This window comes from Hyposmocoma kahamanoa, unplaced genomic scaffold (assembly GCF_003589595.1).
Source record: "Hyposmocoma kahamanoa isolate Upper Pololo Valley unplaced genomic scaffold, ASM358959v1 78, whole genome shotgun sequence".
Taxonomy (NCBI): Eukaryota; Metazoa; Arthropoda; class Insecta; order Lepidoptera; family Cosmopterigidae; genus Hyposmocoma; species Hyposmocoma kahamanoa.
In genome coordinates, this window is record NW_020653945.1 from 7,251,366 (window position 1) to 7,263,177 (window position 11,812).

An 11,812-nucleotide genomic window follows, 5' to 3' on the forward strand; every position below is an offset into this window, starting at 1 on the left:
TTAATGAAACATTGCATCTACATCACAGACTAAAATACAAATTACATTTTAATGATATTTATGTATTTGTTACAACAAACGTTTAAACATTTTTATTTCATGATTCTTTGGATTCGTGTTCTTCAGTCGAATTATTTATAGATAATAAACATAGAAACTGATATTCATATTATAAAAGTATTACTGCGCCCATTTGTCATAAGATTCTGGTAGACTTACGTGTAATGGCGGATTATATTGGAAGTTAGTTGGCTCTTTAGTTATCATCATCATCATAACAGCCGGAAGACATCCACTGCTGAACATAGGCCTCCCCCAAATATTGCTAGACTAGTCGGTCGGACGCGACGTGCATCCATCGGTTACCCGCTGCCCTTACCAGGTCATCCGTCCATCTAGAAGGGGCCGTCCCACTGAACGCCTTCCAGTTCGTGGTGTCCATTTTCTGTCCCAACGACCGTCAGTTCTACTAGCTCTGTACCCTGCCCACTGCCACTTCAACTTGCTAATCCTTTGGGCTATGTCGGTGACTTTCGTTCTTCTACGGATCGCCTCATTTTGCTCGCTCCATATGGAGCGAGCCCATAGTAAGTGACCACGTCTCTGAGTCTTAGGTCATCGCTGGCAACACGCACTGACGACTGCGGTATTGTGGACGAGAAGACGTCTAAGAATTTCCCGAAAGCTGCCCTACCGAGTCGAATTCGAAAGCTGGGTCTGCCTAATTTGACGATTTGTCCGAGGTAGACATTTCTCGTCAACAACTTCGAGAGTAGAGGTTCCCACTGTTATAGGGGTGGGTACGCCATGGACATTCGACATAAGTTTCGTCTTGTCCATGTTCATTGTTAGACCCACCTGCTGGGGTACTCTATTGAGGTCACCGAGCATGGTGCCAAGCTCTTCCAATGATTCTGCCATGACCACGATATCGTCAGCAAATCGAAGGTGAGTGATGTAATCGCATCTTCCAATGCAGTGGTGAACAGTTTCGGAGAAGTGACGTCTCCCTGTCGCACCCCTCTTTGCAATTGGATAGGCCTTGTGCACTGGTCCTGTAGTGACTCTCGAACTGACATACTGGCGTTTCTGTACAAACACTTCAACACTTCGATGTATCGATAGTCAATGTGGCACCGTTGTAGAGACTAGCACCACCCAAATCTCAATCGAATCAAAGGCTTTCTCATAGTCCACAAACGCTAAGCATAATGGCAGGTGCAGGTACTCCTCAGTGTTCTGTATAACCTGTGGCTTTTTCTTATAGAAAGAAAAAAAGAAAGAAAATACATTTATTTGTTCACGAAGACACCAGAAAAGAAAAAAGAAAACGAAACAAAACAGAACAAAAACAAAACATAATCATACAATTCTACTGTAGCTCATACAAATAATAAAAACAACACTAGATATAGAGATACTTTGTGTGGTGCTAGCCGCGATATCAAAAGGGTCACAAACTCAGTATTTGCTGAAAAACGCAATGCGTTCCCAGCATTGATTTCCAGTTAGGACCCTAAGTGAGGTCACAGAACAACATACGCAAGCATAATTAATTGAATATAACAATAAAATAATTATAGATTAGTTCTTTATATAGCCATTCGTGAATATTATGTCATTCTTTCAAATGTCTTCAGTGTGGAAAATGATTACGCGATATTTCAGTTCTAAAAGTTTGCTGACGACATGAACAATCCTTTCATGTCAATGTTGCGCAACTCGTTTATGTAATGACACTCTGTTATAAAACTATAGACTAGTTTCAAAATTATTTATAAGGAAACACTTTAAATAAATGTTTTCTATTTCATTGTTATGTAAACTGTTTCAATAAAGATTCATGATATTGTATTGACTTGTATACGTTGTTCTGTGTATTTAGTTCAGCGCACATAAGACAATTGATTTAGGTACTACTGATCATTTAAATCCGTAGATAATCTCAATCAATTGAATGAGTGAATAAATGAACGAACTTGATACTTGGTCTTAAACTAGGGAATCCCCTGCACTATGAGTATTAGAGCAACGGTATTCACTCTGGGGCACTACTGACTGGGTACTGGGTAGTGGACCCAGAGCACCCAGATCAGAATCAATTCAGAAAAGTTCATTTCTCGAATTGGTCCTACCGGACATCGAACCCGAGACTACTACGAGGTACTGTTGGACCGTTTGACTACCGAGTTTGTCAAATTATCACATAATACATGTGGGATTGTAGACAACAAATAAATCGAATTTTCTAATCATGTTCTTTAATTTGTGCGGCAAACAACATAATGATATGTCACAAAACGGACAACTTTTGACACCCTTATTATTTATTTTTAATAATACCTCTAAGCAAAGGTAGAAACACGAACAGCCTACAATTAAATAAGAAAAGTACAACTAATCCCACATATATGATCAAAATATGAACTTGCAAAGTGAAGTTCGATCGATATTATACGAGTACGGGCATACTTTCAACATGAAAATATTAATTGACATACTTAATTTAATCTAAAAGTGCGACGTAACCTGCAGGATTAAGGGGCTACATGTATTACATGTATTATTATAACTGAAGAATGATGTGACGAAATATAATTATTATTGATTTTGTTTTCTAATGTAATTTTTCAAAAACATTGGATACTATCTTCTAGTAGAAGGTACTTAATTTACGTTTTCACTATGTAGTAGTTTACTTATATGGGCACAAAGTTAATACAAGATATAACGTAGTGAATATGGGTGTTCCATTGCTGTCTTGTGGGATATGTGGAAGACAATAAAGACAGAAATGTTAAATTATTGAAATTTCTCGGATGACGTCGAAAAACAAATACTTATGTATACCGATTCTATTGCCGTAGACGTAAGCACACGTTTCTAGTATATATATAAAAGTAGAATACGCGAGTGGGCTAGTGTGTATTAATTTTTGGGTTAAAACTTTAAAGCTAAACCAAATCGAAGACTAGCTCGAATCGAATCGAAGGCTAAACTGGAAATCGTTTAGCATGACGAGCATACAGAAATAATAAAGTTCGAAAGTGTGAAACGACGAAATCTTTATAAATGGCGTTCCACAATACAAATTATTGTATTATGAATAAATCGCCATTCACATCGCGATTATACAAACTCGCACTTCTTTATCAAATTTTAATCAACCTTCTGCTTTTTTTAATGATTCCCTTCAAACGATTTAAAGGAAAATTAAACATACAACACGCCGAGAGCTTCAAAGAGAATCTATTAAATGCTAATTAAACTTGATTCAGACAAACGGGTGGCTTCCATACCGGTCGGAGACAGGAATTGCGCTAACTTCGCGAGCATTGGGGCGTATAACTCGTTATGTGCTCACTCGGTGAGCTAATGAGATCGGGGTTAGTCCGGGCGTCTGCTGGGACGTTTCTAGTTAATCATATGAAGTCACTAAACACTATTGATACGTTTCTAATCCCTGAGTAAAGTCCTACTGTTGAATTGCGTAGTCATTTGTTTCGTGTGATATGGTAGGCAGATCCAAACTAATAAGTGCGAAGCTAACTCTGTTACGTTTTTATGCCTAAATCGCTGAACCAAATTTGATAAATTTTGTATACAATCATCATCTATAGAGATAGATGGGTCCTAGGGCAAGGGCTTAAGCTAATTTTTGTCACAAAAATATATTTCAAAGGGGATGAAATAGAGGATGAAAGTTAGTACGGAGAATTTCACAAGTACGGGATTTAAAAATTCACATTTATTTTGTAAGAAATAAACATGTTACCAGTGTTTTTGAGCAATTACCCCTTAAAGTAAAACAGGGGATGAGAAGGCTACTCGAAGTACTTAAGCCGGATTTACATTTGTATGAAATGTCGTGTCGTGACGCGTTCTGACGCGCCACAACACGACACGTCAGACGGTTTCACGGTATCGGTTTCATATACACAGCATTACGTCAATTGCGACACTAATATAAATCCAACCATATTAAATCTATGAATGCGATTCTGTTCTAACACGTCACGACACGACACGACACGTTAGACAAATGTAAATCCGGCTTTATTCTACGCAGACGAAATTGCGGGCACCAACTAGTACATTATAATTTTGTTACGTCATTACAAATTCGAGGAAGACTAAGTGCCACACATAATCACGAAACTAGTGTGTACTTTTTGGTACTAGATTTTCTCTTCACAAAAAAATGTATAGCTACTCTTGTGTGTTTATGTTTTCTTTCTTGAAATCTTTTAGCGTTCAATCGTTTTTATTAACCGGCCGTGTAGCTATTTCCTCCTAAAAACGGAACGGAAATGAGAATTGTTTTCTTATTTCCTTAAAAGTGATAGAAAATTTTAGGGAGCGAATTATAACTAAGATAAAATCGCGTAAAATTTCCGCATTAAATATAAAATATGTAGCGAGTTCCACATAATATCGTTGTCATAACAATGTCCTTTACTTACCTAAGCTAAACTAGACACCATGGTACTTAACGGGCCATTATCATTCGTACAAAACACCTCACAAAGAAATAATATCCATGCATGCAAAGATCTGTACAATATACCTACTCGTAGATATAGCCATAAATAATAGCATGAGGATTTCCATGGTCAAGTGGCTTGTACACCGGTTTCATCTCGTTATCAGGTCCCGGATTCGATCCCCAGCTGGGTCAATGTAGAAAGTTACTTAAATTTTCGACATTATCTCGTGTTCGTAGTGCCGTTGTTGTTTCCGATTTCCAAAAACAAGCACTTTAGTTGCTTACTTTGAGATTAGAACAACGTATGTGATATTGTCGAATATTTACAATACTTATTATTTTTATTATTCATACTTAACAAATAGTGTCTATAGATACATTAGTAAATGTTCAAATTGCAGGGATATAAACTGTGGCCAAGAGAGGAAAAAAAGGGAGGAAATCCATAGTGTCGAAAGTGTCGAAGGCTTAAAAAACCGTTTTCACAAGTATGAAAGCGTGTGACAGTTTCCGATTATACTTCTTCTCCTTCTAACATATACCCATGCTTACCTACTCTTGCTTGCTCACGCTTCCTTGTGTCCTATTTTACATAATAGTTGTCCTTAATGATATAAAAATTGTTTCCATTTTTATTTTGCGTAATTTAGGCATTTTCTTTAAATCAAAATGATTCTTATATTTACTTGTCATATTTACTATACACTCATTTTACCTTGGCTTTGGATAATTTTTTTTCGCTTTTGTTTTTTCGTCGTCCGTTTTTTAAACTTATTTTGACATTGGCACAAGATATCATAGAGCCAATAGAGCTATTAAAAATATGTACCTCTATTGTGATTTTCGTTTATTCCAATATACCACCACTCATGTTATTATTAAAACGTAGTGGTTATATGCTCAGTGGTTATTATTTACTAGGTATTTGATACAACAACATACTGCGGGTATACTTTACTTTTAATAATCACCTACGCAGATTAGAGTGAATGTTTATTTAAACGGCGGTGTACTGAATAATGCATACGTACAAAGATATTATACTTCTGCATACGTATATAAACGATGTTTCTGTAAGGCGCTTAAATAAGGGTCAACCGAGTTAAGGGATTCCAAAAAAATAATATCGGTAAGTGTCATACACTGTTCAATTAAATGAAGATATTACGCCTTAAGTGGTAGCTTTATCAAGCAAAGAAAATATACCGCGTTCTGATCGATACTTACATACGAATGTTTGTGTGTATGACGTTGCTGGCCGTACACAAAAGGCTTCTTTTCGAGTAAATTTTTCTATCTATGAATTTAATTTCATGATTCAGGTGGCCCAACAGTTTGAACTGTTGGCGCTGGATGAGGAAGTACTGGTTCGATTCTCGGTAAGACCAATTTGGAAAATGAACTTTTCTAAATTGGTCCTGCTTAGGGAGATCCGGATAAATAAAAATTGTTTTTCTGGTAATAATAGTACAGGGAATTGGTGTGATTGTCTGTCACGCAATTGTGAATTGAGATTTTGATTTTATTTGCAAGTTTCTTACCGTACTAAGATCAGAATATCAGCATATCTTGTTCATAATATTTTTGGCATCAAATGCAAATCAACCTAAATCTTCAAGTATCACAATGTATTAGTAGTTGTTCGATGTACTCGTATACTCGTATAAATGAATAGTATTTGGAGAAAATTAAAAAATACAGGAATGGCTACTGTATTTTAATCTACAGTTTTATAGGTAGGGAGGACGATACGCAATTAAAACGAAAGAAATTTCACAAATTTACGTTAATGCAATAGAACAAAGCTGTAATTATTCAAAAACAACACATTGGGTCAAGGCAACAGAAGGAAAAAAACATCTTGAAAACACTTACTTTTTCCGAGAAAATATTTGAAGTACCATCTCGTTTGGAACTCGGGATTTTCAAGCACCGGTGCACTCGGGGGCCCGAAAAGCTGTACAAAAAATAATTATACCACATGTTAGTCATTTTATTTCCTGTTAAAGTGATGTTTTTTATGTTAAAACCATTTTCGTGAAAGTAAATACTTCAAAATACTTTTATTACCTACTGTCACTTTTCTAGTGATCAATAAGCCGCTAAGATGTAAGTACCTATACCATTATAAAGTGTATAATCTTACTCTGAGTTTAATTTTTTAAATCTTTATTTATTTAGGAACTTTTATACAACGTCTCAGTTTCATCCTAAATAGCTTACATGTCTGGGCGGCGCTGCTGAAGAACCGATTCAACAAATCATTATATAGTTGGCGAAATATTATTTGCACCGATTCGTCTAGTCACTTCATCTCTAGTGTACAATAGGTAAAAGAGTGAACAGTGAACCGTCTCGGTAACCTGCATGCCATCTGTACAGTGCAAACAACAAGTTTAAATACTTTTACGCATTAATTCTAAACTTCATAATCTTATGCGTAAATAACTTGTAGAATAAGTAAGAAAAGAATTGGCAGTCGGTATTTTACGAAGTACCTACTCTTAAAAAAAAGTAAAGAAATAATTGGACATAGTTAAGCAAAAAGGATCCAATCCACAAAATTATCAAAAAATGAGTTATGTGTACCAAACGGTTCTTAAAGTCTAACCTCTTCGACCAGCAAAAAAATCAACATATAAACCTAAATAAATATCTCTGGAGCTACATAACATTATATAAGTTTTGGAAATAAAACAAGAGTGAGAAACACTTATAAACTTCAAACTGCCATATTATCTCGAAAGTGACTGGATGTCTATTGGATCTTTTTTGTTTAACTACGTCCAATTGAAAACTAGGATTTAGAAAATGCATTTAGTACACCCATAACTGGTACGATGGACCAAGATCGTTAAAGCCGTGTACGCTTTAAGTAAAAGAAGTGTTAATGGTTTTATTGCCCTATTGCAATAGAAATGATAAGCCGTTCCAAGAGATAACATTCATCGGTGCAAATAATAATTTTCTTCAACTGTACCGTCTTTTGCCTACGGATGTTCGATTAATCTGCACGTATCTCAATCATGCTGCCCTCTGTACCGGACACATTCCAGTAATAAGTGATAGGTATGCATCTTCCACTACTCCGTATAACTCGCAATTTAGAGAATTTTTCTTCTTATACCAAGTGACAGCACGAACAAGTCGTGCACTTGGTGGTGAGTTACATGCCTGTCCATAGCAATTGCAGTCTCACTCAGAGCGTTAAATCGCAAAGATCACACAAGTTGAGAAGTCTCATTTAATTTTATCACTTTTTTTTTTTATTAAGAAAGCATAACTGTTTAGTGAAACGTGTTCAGTTCTCATCATGACAACTCTCTTCCTTCTATAGTCGCATTCTGCAAATCAAGGTAACCGAGTAGCGACACTGAATTGTGCGATACCACAATGAGTTGAGATGAGTTTCATATTGTTACGGAAATTTGTAACACAATTTTATCAGTGAAGTAGACAACTAACTTTTTCTTCGCATTGAACGAATTAATGAATCAAATACCCTTTATGGCACATAAAATTACAGTAACAACATAGAATAGTAACATAAGTATACAATTATCGGTATTCTACAGGATACATTACGGAGAGTGTGCGATGGAATCGCATTATTTGATTCCGCCTTCCCCTTTCCATCATCGGGGGACTCGACGTGGGCTGGGGTTCCACCCCTGTATTATGGATATTCCCGGGATTCGCATGAAGCGTTTCGCTTCCACATTTATATGGCGAGCGGCTAGAGAGTGGAATTCGCTGCCTGCGGACTTGTTCTCCGAACGCAATAACTTGGACCTTTTCAAGGCGAGAGTGAATAGGCATTATTTAGGTGTGCATGCTACATCGTCGACCTCATCGTCACTTTCCATCAGGTGAGATAGAGGTGAAATGCGCACTTATTTTTTATAAAAAAAAAGTAAGTTAATGTGGAACAGGCGCCAATAGCAATTTCTTCCAGGCAACCTTAGGATAAACATTTGGGATATGCAAAATAGGTGCAACCAAAGAATATCTTCAAAAATAGTCTACAAAATACTACTAATAATACTAATAAAATATATATCGCACTGTTAATACAATAGTGTATTAACTCAAAAAGTTTATTTTCTCAGAATCGACGAAAAAGGAATTATTCGCTTACCGTGAAAGATCTGTGTAAATTCATGTAACAGTTATTTCCTACTTGCCAAATATACATATTTAAAAATAAAAGAGAAAAAATAGTTTCATGTTTTTGAATAAGGACTATTTTGGCCAGAACTAGCTCACATAAAGCGTGTCTCATTTTGAGTTAAGTATATATCTTTTAGTTGTTTTTTACAATATTCTAACGACGGTTTTATTGACGTGTGGAGAATCAAATTTTACGTTCAACAATGGTATAATCTTGAATTTCACTTATTTTGAGTTATAACACTATTGTAATAGCAGTGCGATATGTAGACAGATGTAGAAAGATATAGATAATTTTAATATATAATTCGCATTGTACCTGGCATCTATTTTACGTTTGCTTTATTGTGATAACCTGTTACATACAGTTTCAAGGGCTTAAAACTTATAAGTCAATTTTTCAATACCTCGACAATCGGTCTCATTCAACTTAGTCAAAATAGGTCAAGCTATTGCTTCCACACCCGCCATGACCAGCCTCTAGGTTATAAGGTCACTGTATTACGCATTCATCAATATAATTATAACAGCTTGATAGGCTTTACGACATTGAAGATAATGTATTATGGTTGATAACTTCTGGTCTGTATATTGGTGGTGTAAACAATTAATTAATGAATATTATTGACTCATTTACATTTATTTTTTTTAGTCTGTTATTTTCAAGTGGAGTTTGAGATGTTTTAGCGGTCGTGAGTGTGTATCTGGTATTTATCATCAGGACTATTAAACAGAAAAGCGGTTCGCCTACTTTAGTGATGAAATATTTGGTGTTGTAGGCCGTAATCAAGGGTAAGATAGTCCAAACATGCATTCTTATTTGTAAAATATTACATAGGAACATTCATACTGAGCTTAGATCTTAGGTACATACGTAAAGAAAAAACAATCGCATATAATCCTGCCCATGACTGTAACTACGGCAAGAGGTCGATAAGTTTTAAGGTAGTGCAAAACTTTAACAAACTGCCCTGAAATGTAAAGGATGCGGAGTCATTTAGTTTATTTAAATCTAAATTCTATAAACTATTGTTTACGATCATTCACCACTGAAATAAAGGTTTAATTCGCATAATAATAACGACTATTTTATAATATTTTATATATTTACGACTATTATATAACTTGTGTTTGTATCAAATAGTAATATTCATTGTGTAGTTTGTACTGTAGCTTAGGGTGGGATATTGTTAATTTACTGATTAGTTTGAAGTTCTCATCTAAGCGATAAATAATCTTAATGAGAATAAAGTATTTTAGAACCTAAAGTATTTTAAGGCTGAAAAGGTTAGATGCCCTAGTTCTGGAACATTCGATACTGGACAGACAGGAAACTGTATTGTTTTATTAACTTTTTGCTCATATAACCACGAACTTCTTTTTTTATACCAATAGGAGTGGAACCCCAGCCTAATGATGGAAAGGGGAAGGTGGACTTAAATCATGCAATTCCATCGCACACGTCATATCCTGTAGAATACTGGTACACAGGCAACTTTACGGCGGTGTTCGGTGTGAGCCACGAACTCCCTTGACATGCTCTTCTACTGAATCCAAGATGGCCCATTGGTTTTAGCAGAGCCATCCTATAGGTGGCAGTTGAACCTACTACATTACTACAGTACAGATATTGACTTGATACTGCACGTACTTTTGCCAACCCAATATCTTGTTCTATGTATTGACATACATACACATCATCACGCCTGTCACTCACCGGGGTAGGCCGAAATCATGGATCTACATATATAATTATGTACTTTATTACGTTAATGTATTTAGAACAATAGTTTTGTAATTGTAAGGTTAAAAAGAATTATTTAAGTGATTTTTGGGATTTTAGAGGTAGGTAGGTAGGCACTTTATGTATAGCACTTATTGGTTATTGTCATTTCATATTAAAATGAAATGTGTATATTTAAAAAAAAACTCAAAATAATGCTTACCTCATCCTTTTCCCCGAGCGAGTTTCCATTCTCCAGGCGGTACCGCCTGGCGACAGCGTCAAGCGCGCCCGCCTCGCCTGCTGTGCCCGACAGCTGCAACAAAACAAATACCGCTAAATATCTGCCGCTCACGCATTGTAATCAATCTTCGTATATTTAAATTCACGTCATAGAAAGACATTCATTCTGTCTGCATTTTTATAATATACACTCTGCAGATACCTAGGTACAGCCCTATTTTCTTAAGCAAGCTTCGGAGACGTCTTAGTTTTACGGAAACAGGTGAATATAATTTATTACAGTCAAACTCTTTTATATGGGAATACATCATTACACTATAAACCTTATATCTAAATGGTTACGGCAAACTTTTCGTTTTGGTTTCGATATTCCATGATATACAGTAGCAGTAGAGCCCGTTGTGAAAGAATTCGTCCAGGGAAGCTCTGCCACCATACCAATTTCTGCCGCAGTAATGTAAGAATTACTGCGTGGAAGGATAACGGTGTTGGTGAAATTATAGGCAAATGGGACTTCAGACGTCGGGCGCAGTGCCTCTCAGATCTTTGAGATTTAAAGCTCTGAGTGGCACAGCAACTGTTACGGACAGGCGTGTCGCTTACTATCAGAAACACGACTTGTTCGTCCCGTCATTTAGTATCATTAAAAAAACGTATATCTAGGACACCCAGATCAGAATCAATTCACATAAGTTTATTTCCCAAATTGTCCTACCTGGAATCAAACCCGGGACCTCCTCATACAGCGCCCACGGTGTATGCACCGTGTGCTCGTGCACCGTGTACCGAGGTCGTCATAAATTATAAATATTAGACAACATTGCTCTGATCCCAAAGTAACTTATCTTATGGGAATCGGAAACAACGAATGGAACCACAAGGATCCAGACCCGAGACAATATAGAATAGTTTTGTTTCTATATTGACCCAGCCGGGGATATGAGTGTGCGCGTTATTATTATTGATGTCCCCGGGACCTCGGAGAGAGCGACTTCATGAAAATCGGTGTGCAAGCCACTCGACTACGGAGGTCATCATAAATAGTAATAACTTATTAACCGACTTCAAAAAAGGAGAAGGTTTTCAATTCGACGGTATTTTTATTGCGTGTATGTTACGCGATAACTATGCGATTTGTCGGTTCCGATTTTGATAATTCTTTTTTTGTTGGAAAGTATTGGTCCCATAAA

General features: G+C 36.3%; 1 protein-coding gene across 1 annotated transcript in view; it reads right to left on the reverse strand.

Moving 5' to 3' along the window:
- Positions 1 to 11,812, reverse strand: part of LOC113233296 (GTPase-activating Rap/Ran-GAP domain-like protein 3) — a 60,544-nt gene that overhangs the window by 28,086 nt on the left and 20,646 nt on the right. The window contains exons 3-4 of the mRNA XM_026468366.1: positions 10,603 to 10,695; positions 6,362 to 6,443 (exon numbers count right to left, since the gene is read on the reverse strand). Of these exons, the coding sequence (XP_026324151.1) occupies positions 6,362 to 6,443; positions 10,603 to 10,695 (175 nt within the window). The remainder of the gene's footprint in view (positions 1 to 6,361; positions 6,444 to 10,602; positions 10,696 to 11,812) is intronic.